General features: G+C 41.5%; 1 protein-coding gene across 2 annotated transcripts; it reads right to left on the bottom strand.

Annotated features, from left to right (window-relative positions):
- Window positions 1-945: 945 nt before the first annotated feature.
- Window positions 946-15,960, bottom strand: ALKAL2 (ALK and LTK ligand 2). Of its 2 annotated transcripts, none has more exons than XM_054818890.1 (6): window positions 15,822-15,960; window positions 14,511-14,841; window positions 11,963-12,016; window positions 11,774-11,854; window positions 9,375-9,441; window positions 946-1,515 (listed from the first exon to the last, which is right to left on the bottom strand). In XM_054818890.1, the coding sequence occupies exons 2-5, from the start codon at window positions 14,767-14,769 to the stop codon at window positions 9,377-9,379; spliced, it is 459 nt and encodes a 152-aa protein (XP_054674865.1). In that variant the 5' UTR covers window positions 14,770-14,841; window positions 15,822-15,960; the 3' UTR covers window positions 946-1,515; window positions 9,375-9,376. The 2 variants fall into 2 exon arrangements, with proteins under 2 accessions (XP_054674865.1, XP_054674866.1); XM_054818891.1 differs by having other exon boundaries at window positions 14,511-14,780; window positions 15,822-15,860.
- Window positions 15,961-27,798: the final 11,838 nt, after the last annotated feature.

The following is a 27,798-nucleotide window of genomic DNA, read 5'->3' as shown; positions in this document are numbered from 1 at the left end:
TATTACTTCCATTGAGAAATGAAAGTTTAGCAGTTAGTGATCACTTGAAAGCACATACAAAATACATACTTCTCCCTTAGTAAATACAGCTGTCTTCTAGGATGGGATTTTGTACTTCTGCCAATTTTTTTCTTTTTTCTTCTGAAGAGCTAGGTACTGAAGGCTCTTAAGTATGAATTTCAAGAATCCCAGCTCCTAGCTATTTCTCAGGGTGGGGTGTGTGTGTTCAGTTCTGTTTTTATATTTTGTGGTTAGAATTGAGGATGAAGTGGAAGCTAAGTGCCAGTATTAAGATAAAAGTACCTGAGGTTCATCTACAGACCACACATAAAAATTTTCTTCCTGTTTGAGCCATTTTATTATGACAACTGGATTTAATATTTAAGGAAGAAAGGGAAATGTGTATCAAGGCTTCTAGAGTAAGCGTTCACTGACTCAGAAGTTTTATGACACTAAAATGATTTATTGGATGTTTACTGATTGTATCGCCTTGCAGTATCATGAATAGACTGCAGATTTTTTTGGAAATAAAACCCCAAACCACCATTTGTCATAAAAAAAAAAATAAAATTGAATTTATAACGCTGTAGAGACTTGGAGCAGCCTTGTGCTCTGGCCATTTTGTGGGACTGGAACACACAGATCTGTCTGTCCTCACAAATCCATAGGGAGGGTCCAAATCCCTGGCCTTCTCGGAGGTGGATGCACTTTTCTTCCTTAGCCTACCAAACTCCTACTGGAAAGAGTTTTGAGTGTGGGTAAGTGATAGTAGCTACCAGAAGATAGCCTCCTTATCAAATTCTGGATTCAGTGAACAGAACGCAAACTGAGGACAACTTCATACCAAACACTTTATTACTTATGCTTGTTATTTACAGTATTTACATATTGCACATTCGCTGGAATGTTTTATACATTTATTATATAAAGTAAATTAATGGCAGCTTGTGTTTGTGTACAAAATCCATGCTCCACATGTTCCAAAAAATACGTCTACTTGGAATTACGTTCCTGTTTGTCATGCAATTTGTACTCCTAGGGTACAATGTGACCCCAATGCAAGTCTGTTTTAACCAAACTTTTAAAAAATTGCATAAGCATGAAGGATATCAAGTGACCACAACTACTGTGGAGCAGATCTTTAGTAGTTCTAGATATACAAACAAACATTCCTTAAAATTGTAGAATTAAGCAATAGAACATCAATTTCCTTGGTGAAATATTTGTGTTTACGTAATTTTTGGCAGCATTACACATCAGTTGTAAAGTGTGTTTTGAAGTATGGAGCATTAAGTACTACTGGCAGTTATGCTACTGTAAAGAATGTCAATCTGCAAACTGTTGACGACATACAAAATGCATGTTAAAAGAATTATGGGAAGTAGTCTGTCAATCTGCAAAAATAAATCTCTTGTTCACAATGGAATATGTTATAAAGGTAATAAGTTCTATTTCCCTGTTGGATTCCAAGGCACTTCTCTTGGTTCTTGGTGTTTCTTTTCATGGTACTAACATCTGGTGGATTAAAAGAAAGAAGAAAATTGTGTTTCATCATTTTTATATTCACATACATGTGTTTAAGAATGTATTTATCATATTGAAAATAATAAATAAAACTGGAAAATTCAGTAATAACTTTGGAAAAATCCAGTTGTGCATTTCTGATCTAGATCAGTTTAGTTCGTATCAGCCTGACTCTTAAATTACTATTTGTTTGTTAATCAAGGCTGAAATTTTGGAAATTGTCCCTTTTTGTGGTGGTTCATTTTAGGTAGCCAGATTTGGAAGATACAGTTCCACCTATTCAAAACATGCTTATAGATAGTTAGCCTGTTCCCAGGAGTGCAGCTGTGAAGTCAAAAAGTGAATAAACCTCAAGGATAGTATTAACAGATTGCAAATTTCTGTTTTAATGTCTTGGTGTCAGGAAGCTGTTGATATGATGTCCAGCAATATAAATCTGTCAAGGTAAAGTTTGAAGGATCTAGAAAGGTTCTGATGTTTCATTGGGCCCATTAGTGAAGAAACTTGGACTCATACAAGCAAGAAACAAGAGCTTTCTGAGACCTGCAAACACTGAGGCAACATGAACTGAGTAGGAGCTGCAGAGGTTCAGTTTGTTGCCCCTTCTAGTAACTCTTCCCAGAACAGTTTTTCAGAATGAAGGCAAAACCATTTCTGTGACACTCATATCAAAATCACTGGTAGAAAATTACAGGTTTACACATATCCACATCTCTAGAAATCCATCCTCTCTCCAGTAACTTCTGAGTTTGTTTTCTGCAACCAGAGTTTCCAGACAGGTGACCACTGAATGCTGCGAGCCTGTCTACCCAGCTCCACGTGTTCCCAAGACAGCCCGTTACTGCCCATATTTTGAAGTAAAAAATGCCCAGCGTCTTATTTGTCAACAGGAACTGCACAGGTGAAAGATGCTGCTCTTATATGTGAACAGATTTTGCTGAAGCTTGCATGTCTCGTGAACACCCAAAGTCCACATGGGAGATAAAAACCAGTGGGTTCTCCGATACTAGAGTTCTGCTGATGTCATTTTTCACAGTTAAAACTTTCATATTTTTTATCTGAACATATGTATCTGTCTTTCCCATGATCAGTGTGAATTCTCTGATATTTTGAGTTTAAATATTCTTCTGCTTAAGTATAATTTGTAATGGAATCATTTGAATGCAGAGTCAGTTGGACTTGACATAATCCATTGGAAATAAAGCTATTGGTGCATACAGAAATACTTGTTAGTGGTATTTAAACATATTTAGCTCTTCAATTTTTTTAAAGCTATGAGGAAATGTGATAATGTTACAGAAAAGCTTACTGTAATTCAGTTTCTTCCTGGCTTTGCAGATAGGACAAATACTTTTTTTTTTTTTACTTTTTTTTAAAAAAATCCTTCCTTAGAGGGGAAACTGATGTAAATTTTCCTTGTCTTGCATTTTCATCTAGCTTATTTTCTTCATGTATGCCCCTAGTGTACCCTGTTTAAGCTGTGATGTTTAAAAACAAGTTAACATGCTTTTGGTCTGATTAGTGTGTGGTACAACTGGCAAGTTAAACACTGAGAATTTAATAAATAGTGTTTTCATTACTAATACGAATGGGAATATGCAGCTCACTGTGGGTGAAAAACTGGCAGGGGGTAGGCTGCTCATTTCTCATCCCACCTAAACGTGCTTTTGTATGGATAGCCGATAAAAAGCTGTGGGTCTTAGATTCCCAGTGCTCAGCTAAACTGCGATTTTCTAAATCCCTGGCATTTTCAGAAACCCTTGAAAAGGACCCAGATTTTTAGCATTGATCAATCTGTTGTACTTTTTTATTTCACAAAGTCTATGTTACATGCATCAGTCTAAGAAAATTAGACTAGAATTTAGCTGAAGGATGACAGGTAGTCTTGGTGGAGATCCTGAACATTATTTAACTACAGTCTCTGTTGAGAACATAGGTAGCTATACAGCTCGTTTCTCCTCTTTCACTCCATTCTTTGCTAATGCAAAGAAAAAACTAAACAACAAAACACAAACCCAACCAGCAATATTAGCTGAAACCAACCAAACTATACAATTGTTCCAAGTTTAAAAAGCACAAATGAAAGCTATTGTAAAGGCACGTTACAGCTTTCCAAATTTGGTTCTAGCCATTATCTGTGCACGATGATAGAGATAGCCTCTGTAAGAGAAAGTAGATCTATATAAGAGAAGAATTTAGTGTTTTAAATATCAATATAAATTTTAAAATACTGTTCCAGTAGGATTCAGTAGCAGAACTTCCATGTGCTAACATCAAAAATTCTTTCCCCAAGTGTAAGTCTGCTCTAATGTGAGCTTCCAATCACAGAGATCCATGTATTGAAGATGATAAAGCTCTTAATGTTACATCTTGTGCTGGCTGCAGAGATCCCCGGGGAAGGAAAACTCAGAGTTGCCTCTTAATAAAGTTGGACTATGCCACACTAGTAACCGTGTCCACTGGCTGGTTATTTAATTCAAAGCAATAGTTCTGATAAAAGTCTTAATTTAGTTACCTTGGGAACTACTTCCTATCACCAAGCAGGGATGATTGAACGTATCATAGGAAGTTGTCTATGATGGATCAAGCTATACTTTGTAGAAAAAAAAGGGGTCTGCCTTCACTGAATAATATGCAAAACCCACATCTAAATTCTACCTTCACTCCTTTTATGAAAGTGTATGACATTTCTTGAGTGCACTCAATGTTAGTCTCAATAAGAAACTGTGCGAGAAAGAAAGCAGTTAAGAGCTGTTGTTTCCATTGTTAGAAAACACTTGAAACAAAACCTAAGAGCCCAAATATTTTTGTTTAAGAATAGTTAGAAGAAATGGATATATAATATAGTGTACACGAATGGGATATTTACTGTGGTATTTCAGTTTTCTCTTCATGTATGTAAAGTTCCCAAGTCTATGTTGTGTTTTCAGCTTTTTTAAAAAAAAAAACTAGTATGGTCAAAACATCTTGAGGAGTTTACACAGATTTTTCTGAGTTCCAAAGGAAATTTCAGTTATCAGTACGCTTGAGCTTATTAGGAATTTGATAAAGAATCTTTGTCCTTCATATTTATATATATTTATTCTTGCCTCATCATGACCTTTAAGCAGGAAATATTGTTTCTATTGCTCTTTTCCTTTAAATATTGTTAATTATATCTGCTTCTCTAGGAAAGAAACAACTGGTAGGTTTTTTCATACACTTTTTATGTATAAAGCTCCTGAGAGACTGAGACTCCTACTACTTGCACTAGTCTTGTATTTATTTGTTTAAAATTGTTTGTGTCACTAGTTTTATCTTGTTCATTTGAAATAACTGTAGAACTTTAAAAACAAAAGTTAAAAATACATAATTACTTGTCAGTACAGTAATTAGAAGAGATCTTCAAAATGGAAGTATGTAATCATACGTGATACCGCAGTCCTTAGTCCTTGAACTACTCATTATGCTACAAGGAGGTTCTGAGCATACATTATGAGATCAGTGTTGGTCTCTAGCAAACACTTAAAGAACAGGTAATGGAAAAGGGAGGGCACCAACAGTAGCACCTGCAGTTTTCAAACAAAAGCAGTAAAATCTGTATGACTGTAGCCAAAGTGATTGTGACAAATGCTGTCAAAAGAGGCCAAATTTTCAGATTCATCACCATCTGCCACAGGAAATCCATGAGATCTGAATTGGGAACTTTAGGTGAGGACTTCAGGAATCTTGTTCCTGACATTTCTTCTTATTATATATTTCTTACATATTTCTTACACCCCCTCCCTGGAAGTGTTCAAGGCCAGGTTGGATGAGGCTTTGGGCAACGTGGTCTAGTGGAGGGTGTCCCTGCCCGCAGCCGGGGGGTTGGAACTGGATGATCTTTGAGGTCCCTTTCAACCCAAACCATTCTATGGTTCTATGATTCTTACCTGCTGCAGCTATGAACAACATAATTGTTGTTGGATGTATCTGTATGGGGTGGAGCAAAGCAAGCATGGAGTATGGGAACTATGAGGAAACTGGGAGAAAAACAAGGCTGAAGGACAGAACAAAAAAGAGCATCAAGGATGGGACTCAAGCATGGCTGCGTTGAACATGAGGAGGAGAAGATGTTACAGAATAAAACTAGTCAGAGATGGTGCTGGTGGCAACCAAGGAACACAGCCTGCGTTGCTGATGGTTGGAAAAAAAAAGGACTACTGAGTGATGTGCCAATACAAACATGCTGCTCTGGCTTCACTCATGCAATCTCAACAAGTAAAAGGGCTGTTACTAGGCCCCTGCATTGCTTATATCTGTGGGACAGGCAAAATGTGAACATACGCTCTAAAAAAAGAGACAGAAGGTGGAGCGCAGTTACATATGTGTAGGATAAATGAGAAAAAGCGAAAGCTCCATAAGACACGTTGCATCACACCCACCCACCTCCCTTAGTATGTCCTGTGACAGTAATAGATGCCTAAGTCCTGTTTTCGTATCTTATTTTCTTGTTTGATCTTAGCACCAAATTTCAATGTCTTGTGTGCTTTAAAGCTATGATAGTCCAGAATGCATTTTCAGTACAAATAAAAACAAATCTACCCCTTTTTTTTCTTCCCCCCAAACTGATCTCTAAACATGGACTGATGTCCATGGATCTGAAAAATACACCAAAAGTACTAGTTGGCTGAAGTATCAAAAAGCAGTAATTCATCGATAGTCCAGCCCGCTCATAAGCCTCCAATGAAACAACAATCAGCTACTGAGTAAAACAGGAAATCTAATTTGTTGGGGAAAAAATAGTATGTGTCAATAATTGTGTTACTTTACTGGTTTATAATATAGGAGTTTAAAAAGATTTTTTAAACATATTTTTCATTACAATTCATATAAACGGTCAAATTCTGCTGGTGAATATCATGTAATAAATTTTTATTATCTAATATTCAGAAGTTAGTCTGAACTTTAGGGCTGATGCTAACTAGTACCCTTATGGCAGAAACCGAAAGTGTTTACCTGTTGCCTACATAAACTCTTTGTACACTAGAGAGCCACCTTAAGAAAGAAATGGCTTTGAATTCTGGTCTTGCTATGTGTAAGTGGTGCTATGCTCAAAACTTTGCAACTTCTTGAAAGTACCTTGGACTAATGATAACTACACTTTGTGGAGAAAAAGGATGGTTTCATAAGTGGAAAAATACAGAAAGAACCCATTTTTCTACAGCTCAGTCCATGAAATGATGAAAACAAATAAAGCCTGCGTTATACTTTTTTGTGAGAGGGGACGTCTTACCCACACAAATTGAACTGATGCCATGGAACAGCTTTGAGGAGGAAGGATGCTTAATTTTATGGAGATAATTGTGAATCTCAAGGCATATGTGGTAGAGGCTAGCCTTCCCTTCTACCAACAAAGGTTGCTTAAGAGTGCTGATACTATTAATGATTTTTATTTGTGTCTGTGTGGAGAATAGCAGAAGTGGAGGCTTGTTACTCACGTTGGAATGTGTTGAGCAAAGGAGTTGTTTGGCAAAATGAGATAGACTTTTTAAAAATAGACTCCCAAACTGAGATGTGAACTACTTTAGTTCCTTCATGAGTTTGTGTTTACATGACAGGATGTAATGATACAGATTAAAACTTTCTAAGGAAAGGGAGAAAAGAATTCCCTACTCTGATGTATCTGCTTGTTAGTATTGGTAATAACATTATTCACCTATCTTTTGCAGGTGAGTATCATTATATAATAGCTAATTTGTTTCTTGCTTTCTGGATTTTACAACTGACAGATTAAATCCCTGGCATTTCTGCTAGTTACATCAAAGGATTTACCTATTCGCTAACTTGTATTTGTCCTAATACTACATGCAATTGTTTCCATGATTCCATCCCTGACCACACGGCGTATGGGTAAGATTCCTCTCCACGGCTGCATGTTTCAAATTAAGACAACAAGTAATGTAACAGTTATTGGGCATTAGAAATACTCTGCGTCGAAGCTGGGCTAGTTTAGGTTTATTTTATAAAGTTAGGCAGAAAATACTTAAAGAAATGTTAAGAATTTAGCATAAAGTCAGGATGCTGAATTACATCTAATTATTTAATATATTACCTCTGCCCTTGCCATCAGAAAAGTCTTTTCTAATGTCTAGCTGGAATTCTCTCTTTAAACAAATTATGTCTTACTTATCCACACTGGATAGAGAGAATGGCTTGTAGCCACTTTTTATGAAATTGAATAGCTCCATCATGTTTTCCTGCAGTTGTGTTTTCTTTAGATTAAATAATTCCAATTCCTTTTAGCTGTTCTTGTAAATTGAGTTTTCCAGGTCTTTGGTCATCTATGTTGCTCTTATTTGGTCTCTTAAAAGACGCACCCACATGTCTTTCTGGTGTCCTTAATTAATTACCGTATTCCAGCAACAGTGATTATTTCAGGTAGTTTATAAACAATGCTTCTATTTATAAATTCCAGATGTTGTTTGTCTTTTTTCAAGTGTGACGTGGGTGACATGCTTAGTTTGTGATCCACTACTACCCCTCTGTTTTCTACAGAACTTTCTGTCTAGTTATTCATGCTTGCCATATATTTCTGTAGTTGATTACTCCTGCATGACTTCATAATTCTGCTCTTTCCTTTAAATTTTATCCTGGTTTTAGACTATTCAGCTAATTTTCCAAGATAATTTTCAATTTCAAGATTGTACTCTATCATGGTTGCTTCTCCTACACTACTGTCATCCATAAATATACTGTCTTCTATCACCCAAGTTATTAATGAAAATATTGAACAATGCCATACCCAAAATGAAGCTGCATGACTCTGCTCAATATCTTTTTCCAGGTTGACAGTAAAGCACAAATAACTTATTTGTATTTTTTCCAGCCATTTTTACATTTATCTTGATTACATTTCCCTAGCTTGCTGGTGCAAATGCCATGCAAAACAGTGTCAATGCTTAAAAAAAATAGATTAAGATGCTTAACATTTATGGCTTTTTCTCACTGACTCTACCCACAAGATGTGTATTTTGTCAGAGATTTAAAATATCTAGTTTTGACAGCATTTGTTGCTGGCAAATTCATACGGGTTATTTATCCCTTTGTCAAAGGTCACCTTACTGTCTCAGGTGAAGGTTGAGGACAGAATGTAAATTAGTCCTTTTGTATTCTTAGTGTCAGCTCTCTAGAAATACAGATAGTTTGGAAGTACTTTTTTGTTTGATTGGTTAGTTTTTTGGTTTTTATTTTGGTGCATGGTGAAATACTCAAAGTATTTGTGGGAATTAGAGGTGCATCTAGACAAAAAGGGAGGGAATAAACCCATAGACATGAGAGGTGAGCACAATCAAGATCCCAAGAAATCTGAGTAGCTTAAAGTTAGTTTATCAATGCTACTAATAATACGTTTTAATTGAATTACTATAAAAGCACCTGCAACCTATCTGCATTTATAAAGCTTTCATGTGTATAGCTATGTATATATTAACTCATACTAAAACATACACCATAGATCTACAGCTGCACACACAGAAGGGCTGCCGCTGCCAATACAGGCAATTGTGTACCGAGTCAACTCTTGAAAAATAAGCTACAGCTGTTGTGTTTTGTTCTGTAACAACAAATTCACTACCTGCTAACTGAATGCTGCTATGAATAATTCACAGCTGATGCACATGGACTTTTATATAATGACTTCCAGTAGGGGGTACACTTTATTTATTGCCAATATTTGTCAGATTAAGCCAGTTACTTCAAGTACTCTGAAAGGGGAATACCTTAGCCAAAGGACAATTGTCATTACACTCCCATGAATCTTCATGTATGAAACACAAAATCCACTTCTTTGCTATGCAGCAGAGTGTCATTACTGCTATGAAAAAGCTTACCTTTATCCTTCCATGCACATCGGGCTTACCGCCAGCCGAGTAAGAAGCCTGGCACATCTTTTATAGTCTGTCATGAAAAAAAGAGCATTAATAGATTACTAAAGCAACCAGTTTTACTTTTAAAAATCAAAATTGTTAACAGTGTGCAAATTATTGTTGTAATAAAGTTCAGTGAACACCTTAGTTTGCAACAGTACAGAAATCAGCTCCTTAAGACTTAAAAATGGAGCGTGTAAAGATTCTGTAACTGAGAGTCTTGCCTAATGGCACATACAACTCTATGCAGCTGATTTCTGCATACGTACTATCTATAATCAAATAGCATGAATGTGCTTGGAGGCTCTCCATGTGGGATCTAAACATGTGACTAATATTTCCATACTAGAGGAAAAATAAGTAGTGCTCATCCATCTTGGAAATCCAGTCCTCAGTTAGCAAGTCTATCAACTTAAGTAATGCAACTCTCCAATAAATTTTCTTCCTAGGAAAACTGTTAAATTAGACAAATAACTTCTCCTAGTCATAGGAAGGTTAAGTCCAGCCCGAGAAGGTGACTACATCATAGAAATTCATTCATAACTGTATCGAGTTTCATCTTAAAACTAGTAAAATTGTTTTTTCTACAGTAGTCCTATTGTTAGTAATTCTTATTTTATGTACCTTCTAATTTTTGATGAATTCATAATAAGGGGCAGAACCAATACAAAACTAAAAAAATTAATCAAAAGTTTTGTTTTGTTTTTTCTTTAACATGGCAGACTGAAAGCAAATTTTGTGAAAGTTGGTTATGGGCAGACAGCAGAGTAAATTACTTTTTAGGTACCAATGCTACTATGCTGTACAAAGTACTAGAAGGTATGCCAACAAAATGCTTTTGCACTGGCTACCACTGTGTTGCGGCATCATAGATGCTTTTAATTTCTTTGTTGTTTGGCCTTTGAATTTCTGCGTAGGATGAACAGTATTACCTGAAATCAAGACATTATCAAAAAATAACATCACACTGTGCATGAAGAATTAAAGCAGGTTGTTTACCTCATTTTCCTAGAAAAAAGTTACTTTAAGGAGATGCTAGTCAGTCCAGTCTGATGACTGATGTTGATTTTCATTAGGCATTATTTCATTAATGAGTAACTACATCTAACATTTCCTAGAGATGAAATGTTAACAATCCCTAACTCACAGCATAGATGTGGTACTACTGTCATTCATACAAATAATCCTCCATTATCCAGAAACTATGTTGGTGGGTATGCCACCTGTCAGGAAGAAAAGGCTAATTCAGACTTTAAGACCAACTAGTTTTTAGCTTCACAGCTTGGACTACTCATTAGCGCTGAGTCAAATGACGTTTGTGATGTCATCTTTATGAAAAGGTAATATGACCATTTGTTTGTTCAAAACAGACAAGTTATAAGCAACTTCCATCTCCATCAATGTAAATGGAACGTGATCTGGTTAGCCATTACCTATAAATCCTTATCTTTCCCAGATATTCCTAATCTGAAGCCTTACAAATAGGGAAAAAGTCTGCAATTCTTACCAAATATGCCTTTAAAATATATTGGGCTGAAATATTTATGAATACTTGAAACTTGGAATCTGTAACTCTTGTTTCTATTCCCAGCTTTGCTACTGACCCAACTGGTTGACCTCAGACAAGTAAAATAAAGTGTGCTACCATTCTGAAAAGTCTGTACTAAAATAGCATCTGCTTACTCAACAGGTCCACCTCAGTATGAATCTGGAGTCACATCTAATGACTGATAAATGCCAGTGTTTTGTGATTCTTTTAATTCTCTGTGCAGCCAACACCAATGAGATGTCATAAGCTGAATTTGCTTATTTGTGTCCATCGGCTTTTTTTTTTTTAACTAAGCCTTAGGAAGTTATACTTTTGTAATTCACTGAAGACAAGGGTTGCCAAAATTCACTGTCAACATCATTGGAAGATTGGTAGCTGAACAGTCAAAATATAAAGTGTCTATAGAATATGTTCTACATAAATAATCAATGAAAAGGAAATAGCCCCACCTGGATTTCTGATCCTATCTTGAATTTGCAGTACTAGAAATTAAATATAAGAGGGCTGTCAGAAGAGTCGTGTTCCTACGAAAAGCAAACACCTTTGGTTTGGAACCAAAGAGGCATATACGTCAGTACCTAAGTACGCAGTGTTTCCGGCCATTCTATGCAGTGTATTTGCAGTGAAAAAGTTGTGTTTCCATTTTCCTCACTGGAATGCTGATGCTGTTCTAGCAACACTTTGAAGTGTACTTAGTACATTTTAGAGCACTCCAAACTCTTTGTTGGAAAGAATGTATTCTAACTACCTCATACAGCTATTCCATTTTAGAGTTTTCTGTTGTTTTATGAAAGTCTCTGGTTTTGGTACTTACATGCTGGGATGGTGCAGTCCCTTGTATTGTGATAAAGCCGATGAAAGTGTTTACTACATTTTGGGCTAAAGTAGAGTGGACCTGAAATATAAAGAAAAAATAAGTTATGAATCAGCACAGCTCACAAGAAGAGTGTAGCTTATGGTATGTATGTGAAATGATGGATAGCAATGCAAAATTAAAACATACCTGTTAAATGCTTTAAAAACTTGTCTTTCATCCTCAGATCTCTGGGAACTATCTCTGTTGGACAGAAAAAAGAAAAGTCACTCTGCTGCACTGGAACTATGCTTGCCAAGCATAGTATGAGGACAGGAAATAAACTGTCCAGCAAACATCACCACTATGTCTTGACAGATGCACAGAGGCCAAAAGTCATTTGCATACAGTAGGCCAAATTGCAAGCATTTGTTTTACATAAGAAGCCACTGTAAAATGCCCTGTGAAACACACTGTGATGATGCAACAAATAATGTCTGTTACGTGCGCAGTCATTAACAATGATGACAGTTAACTAAGAGTCAGATTTTAGGTCTCTATGAATTACATTATCAAATTTACCTAGATTTAAATTCTTCCAGAAATTTTAGTTCACGGTTGCTCAGAAATGGCATATTCCACTAGTGGTAAAGACCCAAAGACACATTCAAGTTTGGTTTAGTGTCTTCTAATTCTCCTATGCAAATGTATCCACTCTTTTGTCACAGGTATGTTTGTACAAGCATTGTCCTGCTGTAATCATGGAACTGGATTGATCTACTTACAGGAATCTTTTTTTTTTCCCTCTAGCAGTAAATAAAATTCACAGGAAATGATCCCAAGCAAATTGCTCTCTTCTGGCTCCCTACGTTTGTGGTTTACCGCCTTGTGTTTTGTGTTCAGCAGATGGCAAAATGAAACTGGTTTACTGAAATCCATTTTAGCCCTAACCCTTGCTTGTGTCTTCCTGATTTACAGCTATCTTTGATTGCTTTCCGTTACGAACTCTATGGTGATACCTTAGTGCTGAATGTGTATGATACAGTACATGGTGCTTTATTTATTTGACCATAAATGCCTGAACAGCCTTTTTCAGTCCCCTGGCACCTCTTATCAGATATAAAGCAGAGAGCATTTCCATCCAGATCTGATTCACTTGTGAGGTTACACACTTCTCGAAAGTCATTCTTCATTTACTTCTAACTTTAGTCAGTGTAAGTAAAATTGACCTTATCATATTTGACCTAATTATGTCATGAAGAGCATTAAAAACACACATGCTTCACTCAGAAATTTCCCATGGGACAGGCTCACTAGGAAAGCGATGCCAAAACTGAAATGAAAGACTCTAAGCAGTAGTTCCTCTTCAGAGTTGCTGGGAATAACTCCATTACAATAAAAGAATGAAAAATCCTGCTTAGGAGTCAATGACACCACTATCAACTAATCTGCTCTGAAGAGACAGATAACATAAATAACTGTTCAGCACAAACCAGATGTTTTGCACCAATATGCTAACGTAGGGTGGCCAAAAACTATGCCCATGTTCCACGTTGAGATTTAGACTTGTGCGGACCGGGGTTCCCTGCTTAGCCTGGCCTTAACTCTTCAACATTTACAAAACAAAATGTTCTCACTATGCTGATCTTAAGTGGAACAAAATTGTCTTCCTTTGTATATTCATTAATCACCCAGATGGAGAAGTAACATTTTCATGACGACCAACAAATGCAAATCATGAGGATATTTGAATATGAATGAGAATGAAGAAAAGGTACAATGAAGCTTTATGAGATCAATAAAGGCAAAATAAATAGCATACTAGCAAAATGAAAGCCAGTTTGGAAAAAGGTGAGTAGACATCTGCCGGAAAATATTCAGAAAGTCACTTTGAGTAGGAGGGGTAAGATGAGCAGCAGTAATGCTGTAGGGTTTTGGGAGTGACAGTGAGCAGTAAATTAGACATGGCAGCAGGAGAAGCCAAATCAACTTTCAACTGGATGCACAGGAGTACATCACAAAACTGAGCAGTAACTATCCATCACTATGTGGCTTCGTACAACTGCTTCCAGACTGCTCTATACAACCCTGAACATCTTACAAACAAACCTGGGCTTTCACTGGAGGGGTCAGAGAAGAACCATTCACATGAGTGGAAGGATGGCTGCAGGGATGTCCCAAAGTAGTCACAGCTTGTACAGTGACCGAGGAATACTCTGTTCCAGTTCCCTAGTATTTCAAAGGTGCTACCTCTGGAGTACAAAAGGGACTAACAAGCAGGGGGAAAAGTTTAATGAAGCTGAGCTGCAGGAAAGACTTCTAGATGTGAGATCTGTAAGGACACACTATAGTCCTGCAGGGAAATTTTTGCTAGGGTCATTTCCAAGAAACACTTAAAACAAGCGCATTTTTAAAAGTTGTAAACTTCCAGGAAAAAGAGCATTTTTGTCCCTTATTTCTTTGATTTCAGCCCATTTCAGTATTTTCCCTTATTAACAGGTTTTGTTCAAACCCAACACACAGGAACTAAGACTTTCAGTTGAGTACATTATCCAGAGAGTAAGAGACTCTGAGATATGAGTGGAGCTTTTCTATTCCAAATTTGCTGTGTCAGTTTCTGATACCAAAGGGAATCTGCAGGTATTTTGAGTGGTGAATTCTTTATATAAAATTAGTAACCTGATGTGATGTCTGATTCACCAAGGCACCCTACAGGAAAAAAAAATAAAAATCTTCTAAATCATGGACTATGACTTACCAACTCTCTGCTCATCCTGGTATCCTCCGTAGTCGGCCACTTCCCTTCGATCTAAGTTATAGTCGTGCTTGGAGAAGTACTGCACGCCACTGTCCTTCTCCAGGTGGTACCTTTTCAGTTCCTGAATGATCTCCATGATCAGATTTAAGAGACTTTGCCTGTCCTTCAAATCTGCGGAGTCAGTTTTCTCTTTGCAATATCCTGCTGAGAGCATTAAGAGCACCAGCCCCAGCAGCCCAGGAGACCTCAGTCCACTCATTGCAGTCTGACCTGAAGGGTGCACGAGCAGATGAAAGGAAGGATCCGCTGCTGTGGGAGGCCTCCTATTTCACTGGAAAAGAAACCGGGGGTGGGTCGGAGGTGGGGACACTCGTGGGGGTGAAATCGGAAACATTACAGGAGGAAAGCCCGGACACCGCTTCGCAGGTTACACAACGCGGGAGCCCAGCCCGCTCCGCCAGCTCCGCGCCGTGCTGCGGGCGGACGGGCAGCGCGGGGGGTGCGCTGCCGGGGGAAGCACCGCTGCACCCCGCGGCTGGCAGCGCCCCGCCTCACCGGCCGGCGGGGAGAGCCGCCCCAGCGCCGCGGGCAGCGCCCACGGGGGCCCCGCGGGAGGCCGGGCTGCGCAGCCGCGGAGCAGGGGGAGGCGAGAGGTGCCTCGGCTGGACCCCCCTCGCTCCGCGCCGTGGCGGAGCATGTCCCCAAGCGCGGGCAAGGGGCGACAACTTTCCCCGAAGTTTATTGCCGGAGAGCCGCGGCGGCTGCGCACCGAGCGCCCCACCACCACCGTCGCTGCGGGGCTCCCCACGGGGGCTGCGGACAGGAGCGGCGGGGCGCGGCTCGGGGGGCAGCCGTCCGGGCGCAGGGAACGGCAACGCAGCCTCCGCTTGCTCCGTCCTTTTTCCCTCCCAGCTCGGGGAAGGGGCGCGGGCGGCCACGGACACATCCGCAGGGAGCAGCGCGGAGCGGCAGCCAGCCGCAGCGGGGGACGCTGCTTCATCCCCGGAGCCGCTCGCCTTCGGACGGCTAACTGCCCCCTCCGCTGGGTGTCGGGGGCGACCGGCCCGCTCACACGGCCGCCCTACACACACAGCTGCCCCGCGCTCCGTGTGGCCGCTCTCCCCTGCCAACTTTGGCGGGCGTCCGTCCGCCGGCGTCCGCCTCCCTGCCGCGGGCTGTCACCGGCGTGGCCCCGCAGTGCCGCCGGCCCCGCCGCACGCAGCGCTTCTGCTCACCGGAGCGGGAGGGGTGGGGGCGTGGGGAGGGAGACGGGGAGGAAGGAGGGTTGCTGGCTCTTCCCGGCCGCGTTACCTGTCTCTCCGTCCCAGAAGCCGGGGTGTCTTCCCCTCGGGAGCCGCTCCCCGGCTCTCCCCGGACGGCAGCAGCCCGCGAGCGGCGGGGAGTCCAAGTTTTCCGCGGCTGGCCCGCCCGCCCCCCTCCCGTCCCTGCGCTCCGGCCGTATCCACAAACTACTCCATCGCCGCTAGCCCCAGCGCAGCCGCTTATATAGGCTATAGGATGGACATGAGACGGCAGATAGTATCGACTTGGAAGTGGGTGGAAAACAATAAAAGTCCACTTGGCAACCTCGGGAGCGTCGCTGCTTGCACAAGCCCCCCCCTTCCCGCCCTCCCTTCCCTCCCGCCCCGGTTCCCCCCTCCCTCCCCCTCGCTCGGCTCTCCCGGGCAGGGCTCAGTCACTCCTTCGCCTCTCTCCGACGTAAGGAGACGGTCCCCAGTGTGTGTGTGTGTGTGGAGTGGGAGGGGGCGGCGGCGGGAAGATGGGGGGGGGGGGGCGCGCCTCGCCCGAGTCTTTAATTAGAAACGCGCTGAGGAGCCTCTGAAATATTCATGGCCTTGGCGCAGCTCCTCGTCAGGCGGGTCCTCAGCCCCGCGGCCGCAGCCGCCGCGCTCCCCGCCGTCCCCCGCGGGGGGCCGCACGGCGGGGGCGGGCGGGGAAGCCGCCTGTTTACCGGGAACTCCGGGCCTGGCTGCGGCGGGGAAGGGGAGGTGTTGGGGCGGGTGTGAGCTGCTGGGGAAGAGGAAGGCTATTTTCTGCTCCCGCCGACCGGGAAGCCCGCGGAGAGGTGGCTGGAGCGGGGTCTGGGTGGAAGAGGCGGGCGTGTCGCCTTTCTCGCCGATTCTTGGCAAGAGCAGTCCCGGGTGGCGAGGCGGCTTCCTGGGCTCTCGGCGCGGCGCTGCCTGGAAGCGCTCCCAGCGGGGCCGGGTGGGGTGAGGAGGAGGAGGACGAAGGCAGTGCCACCGGCGGGAGAGCCCCGCCGGCTCCCTCGGCCACCGGCTCCCTCAGCGAGGTGACAGCCGGAGCGAAGGGGAGCCAATGGCGCGGGGGAGCCGGCGGTGGAGGGCGAGGGGGGACGACAGCCTCCTGGAAGCGTTGTGCTTCCCTGTAACAGCGAGACCCCTCCTGCGAGAGCCGCCTCCCCAGAATGCACGAACTCAGCCCAAACGCCCCGCTGCTCTCCCCGCGGAGCCTCTCGGAACGTGCGGAGCGGAGGGGGTGAAACACGATCCGGCTGAACTTTTCTGTTTACTTTGATTGTGTGGATGAACCTCTCCCTTGGCAGCCGAGGCGGGCAAACACGGAGTTGGATCGCGTGGCGGGCGTACGTCCCAAACCCCGAAAGACGACGGGGTGGGAGCGGGAAGCGCTCGGGGCCCGCCTGCCCAGGAGGCAGCGACGACGGACCCGCGGAGCGCGGCCGGTAACGGCGGGCAGGGCCGCCCACCTCGCGCTGCCCCGGTGCCCTCTGCGGACAGGTAGCGCGCGCCGCCGGCCCCTCCTCAGGCAACGCCAACGGCGACCCCCGGCGGCCGCTGCCGAGGCTGAGCCCGGCGCTGTCGCAGCCCGCCGCCAGGCGGCGCTGAGGGGCGCGGCCGCCACGCGGGGCCCGGCACCCTCGCGCGAGGGGCGCCCGGGCGGGCGTTAACGGTCGTCCCCGGTGCCCCTCGGAGCGTTAACGGTCGTCCCCGGTGCCTCTCGGAGCAGCCGGCGCGTCCCGCCAGGCAGGGAGAGGGTGGGAGGAGCGGTGCGGGCAGGTTTCTGCCAGCTGCCAGGCAGATGACAGAAGAAATGGTGGTGTCCGTTTGAAGTGCTCCCTGTACGTCTCTTATTTATGCGATTGTATTCCCTAACTACAACTTTACTATTTTTACCTAATTAGCCGATTTATCTTTCCTTTAAAAACAACATATAAATGGCATGCATGTCTGTTGCTACAAAAACCTTAGCCCACGCTGTCACAATGAAGTTACTAAAAAAAAAAAAGGGGGAAAAGTACACAACGTGACGAAGACACCCAGAGGCAAGACTGAGCAAGAGTCAGGAATCCAGAATCCTTCCTCCTCTTTGGCTTCATGGTTTGTTTCCAGTCACCTTAAGACTCTGGGAAAAAAATAAATCGAACAAGCAGTTCAACAGTGAGAAAGAACAGCTTTTTGCATGACATAACTTGGTATGGCTATATATACAAGTTAGTCATACCAAATATTGACACGTTAGGGTCACCTAATGGAGATAGGAAAGATGGAAAACGAGCCAGGTAGTATACCGTTTGGTGTTCTGTTTCTGCGATTACCTTTCAAGTAGTCCTTCACACCTTGCCCAGAGAGGTTGTGGATGCCCCATCCCTGGAAGTGTTTAAGACCAGGTTGGATGAGGCTTTGGGCAACGTGGTCTAGTGGAGGGCATCCCTGCCGGCAGCAGGGGGGTTGGAACTAGATGGTCTTTAAGGTCCTCTCCAACCCAAACCATTCTATGATTCTATGATTAAAGTAATCTCTTTGGGAAAAGGTAGATACAGCTGCAGAACTGAAAGAGGCATTTGGAAAGTCAGCTAAACACCTGGATGGATTTTCCCCTAGCTTACAACTACAATTTCTGTGTCATTTTTGGTCACTGTCCTGTAAGGCCTGTGTTTCAAGTACACACCAGTTCAACTCAGGAGTGTCAGGCTGCGTCTTTTCCTAGTAAGTTAAATGTACTCAGACACGTCTATCATGTCTGGCACAGAGACCAGCTGGCATGGAACGATCTGCAAGTTGTTGAATAGTATGGTTTATGTAGCTTTCTTCCTTTTGAAGAAACAGTGGACATTATCAAAAACTCGTCATTTATCCCTTTTCCCTAACTCCACCATGAGTCTGGGAATGGGGTAGCTGGCCTGGACCGGAGACACATCAAGGTTAAATTAACATCATTGACAATTTCATTCCAATGCTTAGGAATATTCCCTTTAAATTTACTAATATAGACGTAGACTCAAAATACAATGGAGATATTACCTGAGATATGAGGTGGATAAATAAACAGCCTGTTGCCTTTTTATGCATGCAGAAACTGAGGCAAGGGTCTGTTCTGATTTGTTTACACCAAATCATACAAAGATGTGTAATAGCTCCTGTGACTTCAGTGGAATTAATTGAAATTCACACTGCTAGATTTAGGATGATAACAACGTTCCAACAGATTACATTTTCTTAAGTACATTTTCTTAGGGCTCCATCTAAGATAACCACCTAGATGCTAACCGTCTAAATGCTACCAAGCTCCTACTCTGCATACATATTGCCAAAACTGTGATGCCTGAAACTTCCACCCGCCCTCAGTCTGACTCCTGAGGCTTCTGAAGCGAGTAGGTGCACTGTTTGCCATGACTGCTCACAGGTTCTTGGACTTCTTCCCTGGATACTGGGAAGCTCCTGACTCTTGTCAACATTAAGCATCCAGGATGGCGAAGAAAGCATTCTTGTGGGATTTACAAGATGTAAGTTTTAATCCCTTCAGGCAGAGATGAAAGATGAACACACCTTCCCAGCCAGGACAAAAACCTGCTTGCTTTCCTTGAAAGAAGGTGGAGGGGGAGATAGGAAACCCGGTCTCACAAAGCAACACAAACCTGGGAGAGCAGATCATAGAGGTAATGCTGTACAATGAGTATTTAACTTGTCCTGGAGGGGTAGATTTAATTTAAAAAAAACTGGTGCAATTTTTTTGTCTTATTTTTACACGATGTCAAGTTAGTGAACTCTTCTGCAATCAAAATCTACAAACAGATCAAACTACAATGTCATTAAAAATGCCCTATCTTTAAAATAAACATCGTGATCCTCAGAATAAGGACCATGAATGAAGAGATCAAATGCAGTATTTGGTGGATAGTTTTAGCCGGTCTATGGTTCTACATTCTACATTTCCTTGGTGGTTATGAAATGGGCACTACATTTGGGATTTGGAACAAACGCCAGGCAGAATTTCTAGCTTTGTCAAATAACACGCATTAGTCGCTGTTTTCACCAATCCCATTCTATTATGCCATGCTAAGAGAGTAAAGGAGAGATATCTTGACTTCTTTTACTTACATGGTGTATGTGAAAACAAGAAAATGTGTTCTCTTCGGTTCTGTCTTCTAAGACTGGTGAAATTTTCATGCTAAGAGCCCTACAGTTTCAAGCATGCTCTTGTTGCAGCTGATTATAACAGACATAAGGGTTCCTATCTATATTTAATAAAAGCAAGTGCAACATTTTCTGAAGTGATTGCAGAGCAGAACTGATTGTCTAAATCAGGCTTATAACCAATACATGAACTGAGTGTACGCTTAGGAGAAAATTCCAATGGACGTTCATAAGACTAGACTATAAAAATGCTTCTTGCCTTGCTCTTTATTGACCTCAGAATCTCAAAACAGTATTTTGAAATACATTTTTTTCTCTTAAACATCACATCAATGTACAAAAATCTTAAAAAGTCAAGTTGCACTGTTGGTTTTAAAAGCAGACTTTTCACTCCTTGCAAAAGAAATATTCAGGTTACACGTCAATGATGGAATGAGATGGGACTGGTAATTCGGTTGGGTGAATTGAGTGGGTATCAGTTGCTGACATGGCAAATGGACTTCCAAAACATTGACCACACACATCAAATCTACATGTGTGATAGTTGCTTTTTAAATCTGTGTAGAAAAATCTATACATTGCATCCAACAGATGATACTTTCCAAAATCTCTGCTCCAAGTTATGAAAATGCAGAATATGTTTTCAATATAATGTATTGTACATAAGTATAAAATAATATTTATGCACCTGGCTCAGTCATCTCTGTGAGCTTCCAACTCTCAGAGGCAATGCCCAATGACAGCTGCTGGGGAGAGTAAAGATGAGGCATTAAGAATTCCTGTAGCACTGAAATCAGCCAGAGAACATATATAACTAGAACAAAAACTTCAACAGATGTTAGGGGTATTAAAGCCAATTGAGCATTTTAAGGACTTTCCCCACTTCCTACCTGATGCAAATGCCAACAGGATTAAAATCCCATCAATCATCACTGCAACCAAAATTGAAGAACTTCGATACAGTTCCCAAATGTTTTATCAGTATTACAGGCAGGACCAGCTTGATGTTTGGTAGAAAGTTTAAAAAAAACCCCTAAAACCCAAACACAACAAAAACCCCAAACCAGATTTCTGGCTATAACTTTTCTCTGCATGTAAATTCAAGGCTAAAGACAGCTCTGAGCTGGCCAATATATCAGTTACTGAGCCAGTTTCAAAATTATCTCCAATCAGCTTTGCGGTGCTGCACCAACGCAACAGTGCTGCGCCAATGCAAAGCTACTGTGGAAATCCTTCTAAACCGGAGGAAATTTAAGTCTTATGAGAATAGTCTCACTCTTTTTTAATTGCCTTTCATGGTCTTCAGTGTATCCCCTGAAATCTCCAAAGACCACCCCTCTGAATTATTCCATATTTAGGTTTTCAGAGATGCTTTATTTTGCACAGTAAAGATAAACGGTCCAGAGAAGCAAGTCAAACCTCTCTTGACTGTAGACCATTGCCTGCTGGAGGACACTAACATGGACCAGACCCTTAACTTAAGCAGCTAAGGGAGGGTGGGGGGTTAATCCATTCTAAGAAACTCTCTTTCAGGCCATAAGCAGTTCTATAGCTACTGTGCAGCAGTGAGCGTACTGTATCTGTGTTCACTGTTCACTCCTGTCTGTTCACTTAGAGTTATATAGCTGCAGCTGCAGAAACTGCCTTTCCACATCAAATTAAGACTACGAGTAAAAGCCCTAGCTGATGTCTCATTAGCTGATAGAGTGCATTACATTTTCCGGCCTGCTCTGATCTCTCTGTGCCAAAGGAAAGAGGATGGCTTCAGTGTACATAGGAACTCAGTATTCCTCTTTCATTCCCAACCATGGTTCTTAGCTCGAGGAGACAAGTGGATCATATGTGGTTTTTAGAGCCATTGCTGATAAACGATAACATGTTTTGATAGTATAGCCTAAATTTGAGAATGTTATTTCACAGTGTGTTTGCACCACTTCTTAAAAAATTTATGGTGAAAAACAAATGCCATCTCAGGCAACATAAGGATATCCCATGTGACTCACTATCAGCATCTGAATGCTAAGCAAGAGCATCAAGAACTTTAAAAAGCAGAGGTACATTTTTCCTTCTGTGGGTCATCAGTAGGCAGGCACGGCGCTCATTTGGAGAGCAGACCCCGTGACTATCTGGGGGACAGCTGGATGACTTTTTACAGATCAAATGTAGAGCAGGCCTATCAACAAGATCACGGTTTAGAGACTGCTTGTAGGCAAGCATAGTCTTTGGAAGATCGTGTGCCTACAAAAGCAGCTAAGGGAGGGTCGGAGTTTAATCCCATTCTGAGATTTAATCCCATCTTTCAGGCCATAAGCAGTTCTATAGCTACTGAGCAGCAGTGAGCCTACTGTATCTGTGTTCACTGTTGACCAGTTGTTCTCTCCTTCCAGAAACCAGCGTTGCTGTCCCAACTCTACCCAGGCAGCCTTATAATGAAATAACCTGAAAGTTTGTTCAACAGCAGCAGAAGACTATAAAGAACAGTCTATAAGATTTCAATTCAGCCTTTCTTGATTCTGCACTTGAAGTGATATAAAGAAATTATCCACTAGCCCAGGGCTGCAGACGTTGTCTCTTCTTGTATGGAAGTCTGCTGTCCTTTAGAGGAGAGAAAACATCCTGAGTCAGCCGAACTGCAGGAAGTCCAGGACCTGGCATACACGGGCTACATCTGCAGGAGTAAATATAATGTGCCCGAGAGCATTGATCAGGTCTGTGGCACTTAAGCCAGCTGGCACAGGATAGGCCACATCCATTCTGTCCATCCTTCTTACTGCCTGTGAGAGGACAACCTTATGCAAACTACTCATTAGGAACGCTTCCTGGATTGCCTAGCTTCCCAACAGCACCCAGGAATCCATCAGGAGCATTGTCACAGACTAACCACATGCCAGGGAGTGCTCCAACAATTTAACAGAATCAATGGCTGGATTCCAGTGCCAGGAACCCTCTCTGGCAGCGTTCAGTTTTATCTTCTGGTATAGGCGTAGCCTGTGGGTCCCACCCATGTTGCAAGGGATAGAGGTAGCTGCAAACCAGCCATCCCTGTGGGGACTCTTACCAGTTGGTACAACTGGCAGGAGCTTTTTTGCATCATGGCCTAAATTGGACTAAAATAAGCATTGGAATCTGCGAACTGCAGCAGCTTCAAAAAGCAGCTTCAAAACTTGAAATCACCTTAAAAATAGTTCTGTCTTTATGGTGAGGCAGCTGTACACAGCTTCCACTGGAGGCAGCAAAGAATCAATGTAAATTGGGCAGAATCACAGTGAAATCAATTGAGTTACAGAACAGAATAAAAAGATTTTTTTTCCTCTCATGTGCCTTGTCTGTATAAATGCAAGAACTTTTAGATCTTGTATGGCAGTGGACCAAAGTTGTCAATATTGGCTTTAGCCCAAAGGAAAAGAAAAGGTTAAAAAATAATTTTATATGACCTTTCAAGATGGTCTTTCCCTCAAACAGAAAATGACTTTGTCTCACATTACTTTATTTTTAACAAGCTATAACATACTTACTGAATATTTTGCTACTGCAATTGCTGTCTTCAGCCTCTGTCCCAACCTGATTTTCTCCCCAGAATTACTAGTATGTTTTTTAATGGAGAAATTTTCACACATAATAGAATAAGGCTGTTTTGAGACTGGTGAAAACATTCTATTCATTTGAGGGGTGGTTTATTATTTTAAATTTTTTCCTCACTTTTTTGTCTTATTCTAAGCTAAAATGTCAGGTTTCTCCAAGTTTGTCTCACAGAGCATTAAAGCCAAATGGTTCTGAAACTGAAAACTGACCTGGATGTGACATTCATTACAAAGTCGGACCAATCTTCAGGTTTTATGGGTGGTGTTGAAGTGTTGTATTGACAAAAATCACATTGTAAAAGTCTTTTCTACAATTTCCACTCTAACTTGTTTCTATTTAGAAAACACAGCTAAATAAAAAAAAAAAAACAAAACCCAAACCAACAGGTATAGCTATGAGAAGACTTTATGTTGCCGAATTAGTACCTATTTGTTATCATAAAAGATAAAAATCTAGTTGATGATTCACTGTTTATATTATTCATGTAGATTTTACAGTGAGCTCAGCCTGGATAACAGAAGCAGTGCAATTGTTTTCACCTTTTCCAGTAGGCATAGTCATCTGGGGAAGTCTTCATGCATTTTTATTACGGTTTAGTGACAGATAGCACAAGGGAAAGGTTTTTGTCTTAAAATGTTAATTTCTAATTAAAATATTCAACTGAGAGGTTATTTCTCTTGTATGCAAATTTTGCAAGTGTTGTTCTGATATACCAAAGAATTTGTAATTAAAGGAATGCAGATGGACTTCTATCACTGCCATCAGGTACTGCACATTAGAATCATAGAATCATAGAATGGTTTGGGTTGGAAGGGACCTCAAAGATCATCTAGTTCCAACCCCCCTGCTGAGGGCAGGGACACCCTCCACTAGACCACGTTGCCCAAAGCCCCATCCAACCTGGCCTTGAACACTTCCAGGGATGGGGCCTCCACAACCTCTCTGGGCAACCTGTTCCAGTACCTCACCACTCTTAACAGTGAAGAATTTCTTTCTAACATCTAAATCGACCCTCCTTCAGCTTAAACCCATTACCCCTTGTCCTGTCACTACATTCCCTCATAAACAGTCCCTCACCATCTTTCCTGTAGGTCCCTTCAGGTACTGGAAGGCTGCAATAAGGTCTCCCTGGAGCCTTCTTTTCTCCAGGTCGAACAACCCCAACTCTCTCAGCCTGTCCTCATAGGAGAGGTGCTCCAGCCCTCTGATCATCTCTGTGGCCCTCCTCTGGACTCTCTCCAACAGCTCCATGTCTCTCTTGTACTGGGGCCCCCAGATCTGAACACAGTACTCCAGGTGGGGTCTCACCATAGCAGAGGGAAGGGGCAGAATCACCTCCCTCGACCTGCTGGTCACACCTCTTTTGATGCAGCCCGGGACACGGTTGGCTTTCTGGGCTGGAAGCGCACACTGCCGGCTTCTGTTGAGCTTCTCATCAATCAATACCCAATATGGCTATTTATGCCCATCTTCTTTCTTATTTTGCAGTGCTAGTTTACTGGAGGTGATCACTTTGGTAGTTTCAGTTAAGTCAGAAATTGCAATCAGATGTTTCCATTAGAGGCTGTCATAGAGTGAGAATGTTCCTTGGTCAGTGTTGCCCAATGCAGCTGTGACCTCTGCAGTTGTTCTATTTGAAAATACAGGATTCAGAGTGAAACCCCCCCCGCTTGTTTCAGACGGCACTATTCGTCTCCTTTTCTTTTTTCATTCCTCACTTGTTAGAGGAGCAAGAGGACAATACTCAAAGGAAAAGGGGTTTGACTGTAGTAATAGTGATTAGGAGCTAATGAAATCTGGAACGTCCATTCTCTGTGAAAGTCCAACATTTCAAAACATCTTTCTTGTGATTTGAGACAATCTCACAAAACAAATAAAAACACCTTCACAAATATTGACAGTGTAAAGTAAATATTAAAAGAATTTCAGGAAAACATAGAATAGCCTATGATTTTTTCCAAAATTAAATGGTGCACCCAGCTAATTCGGAAGTGGGAGCTTTCTTGGGAGTTCCCCAGAATTAGGACTAGCATAGGGAACATGTGGAACAGGATGTCTAACAAATCAAGTCTTGAAGGGCCTTCCAGGGTCTTTAAAGCTTGAATCTAACTAGATTTCCCAAGACTACTATGTTCTTGGCTCCACGATGTCCTGCAACTCCTGACTGTGCCAAGAAACTTGATCGTGAGATTGGCTGTTCAGTCTGTTAAGTCCCCAGTTGCCTGACTGAAGCAATCTGTTTGGTGCAACCTACTAGGGAGCTGCATTTGTGATTTGTCAGAGGTTGATGGAAAGTAAAATATTTCCGCAGAACTGTCTTTTTAACAAAGGAGTGCTCCTCTAATGAAAATTGCCATGTTTGAAAACATCTTCATGTAGTAGGAAGTTCTCAGTCTGAGAAACTGGGTGAAGGAGCAGAAATGAATGGAGCATGATCCATTTAGGGTATTTCTTAGTAGCAAAATGCTAAATATTGCTGCCTTTTTTTTTTTTCCCCCTACGGACAAGGTAAAACTAACTATGTTCGATGTTCAACAAGCAAGTACTTGTGTGGGCAAGAAGTTACCTACCAAATAATGAGGCATGAAAAAACACAAGAAAAAGTTGTGGGGTTTATGTTCATGGCAAAAATAAGTATGTTCATCTTATTCATCTTAATCTATATTCAAGGTGAGATGGCCCTGACAGCAGAGCAGTTATCTATCAGCAGTGTATCCCAGGAGAATAGTAAATGGATCTGGCAGTTTTCTGTAGCATACTTTGGAAAAGAAAAGTTATTCCAATATTGATCATGTATGTGTCCAGAGTAAATGGATGTTCTGACTAGTTGCTCCAGATAATGTGGAAAACAGGTACATTTTTTTTTTTTGCCATGAAAAGGAAATGGCACAGTTCTTTCTTATCTTACCCAAAGGAATACATACAGAAGATCAAACTCAGGTGATGTTTAACTCAGTAGAACCACATTAACCTTGGTCCTAGTTTTCTCAGCTGATGAAATATCCATAAACTTTATGTCTCTAGAAAAGGTCTTAATGAAGCCAGCCCCAATTAACTACTCAGACATCAGTGGATTAATAATAGGTTAATGGAAGATAACAGAGATAAGTTATTTTGTTTACTTGCCCATTTTAACAGATTTTCATGTTATTCAAAGCAAGAACAACTGACTCTTGTTCCAGTTTATACTGGAATGTTTCTTTTGACACTTTCTACAACCCTTAAATTATTTTTATGTTCTCTTTTTTGGTGGTCCTTCCACTTCCTCCCCCCACCGTCCTTTTGTAAAAGGAAACATCAAAAGAGTTCATAACATGCCAGTACGTCTTACCACTGCGGTGTCTGGATTTACAGTTGTATATCTCTTGTTAGTAAACTCGAGTGCCACTGCATTCTGTCATTTTGCTACAGGATGGCATTGGGTTATTCTATTAGTAGCACATATTTACCTCCTTAACAATATGATATCTGTGCAGTTACTTTTGTCAACAAAAATCTGTTGTGTAAAAAAAAAGAAAAATCCATCCCATCTTGTTTGACAAAACCTATTTTTTTGTAAAATCTGTGTTGACTGAGATTAACTAGAATCCCATCTTTTAATTCTTTATTTATTGATTTTTAAATAATTTTCTATTAATTTACCTCTGACTGGAATCAGACTAATCAATTATCATCCATATCACTCCATTTCCTCATCCTGAATGGTGACAAAAAAAAATAATCAGTGTTTTCAGTCTTCTACAGTTTCATTGTCACTGTAATAAATAAATAAAATTAAAATCAGGAGGCCAGATATTTCCTCAGCAAACAATTAAGTGTTACTGGAAACATCTTATGCGCCTGTAAGATGCTTATCTGGTTTTGATGTTGTCTAATATCTTTCTCAGTTACTAGTGAATTAAGAATCTTTCCTTTATTCCTATGTGATCCATGTATCTTATCTGGCTTTCTTCTGAAGACAGAACAAAAGTATTAATTGAATAAATGTTCCTTTTCTGCACTATTAATAATTTAACAATTCATGTCTAGTTAAAAGGCCCGTTTCATTGCTGTGATTCATTTCTTTTTCAGTGCATTAGAATCCCTCACTCTTAGCCGTGCCGCAAATGGGGTTTTTTTCCCATTGTTGTTAGCTTTCCTATAGTTCAGGTGGTTTTAGCTACCTGTCATTGTGTTTCAATATTATTAACACAAGTTTTGTAAAGGAAAGTCATGCCTTACAAATTTATTGTGCTTTTTTGGAGGAACCAGCATGCATTAAGGAAATCTGACTGATGCCATCAACAAACTCT

This window comes from Grus americana, chromosome 3 (assembly GCF_028858705.1).
Source record: "Grus americana isolate bGruAme1 chromosome 3, bGruAme1.mat, whole genome shotgun sequence".
NCBI classification, from domain to species: Eukaryota; Metazoa; Chordata; class Aves; order Gruiformes; family Gruidae; genus Grus; species Grus americana.
The sequence above is the reverse complement of the archived record's forward strand: the minus strand, read 5'-3'. Positions and strand labels throughout refer to the sequence as shown.

Excerpts from the sequence above, each read along its gene's own strand:
- ALKAL2 (XM_054818890.1), bottom strand. The coding sequence starts at position 14,769 with ATGAGTGGACTGAGGTCTCCTGGGCTGCTGGGGCTGGTGCTCTTAATG. Across the intron at positions 12,017-14,510 it reads CCAGGATGAGCAGAGAGTTG|AGATAGTTCCCAGAGATCTG; the intron begins GTAAGTCATAGT and ends TCTGTCCAACAG. Across the intron at positions 9,442-11,773 it reads GGACTGCACCATCCCAGCAT|ACTATAAAAGATGTGCCAGG; the intron begins GTAAGTACCAAA and ends TTTTCATGACAG.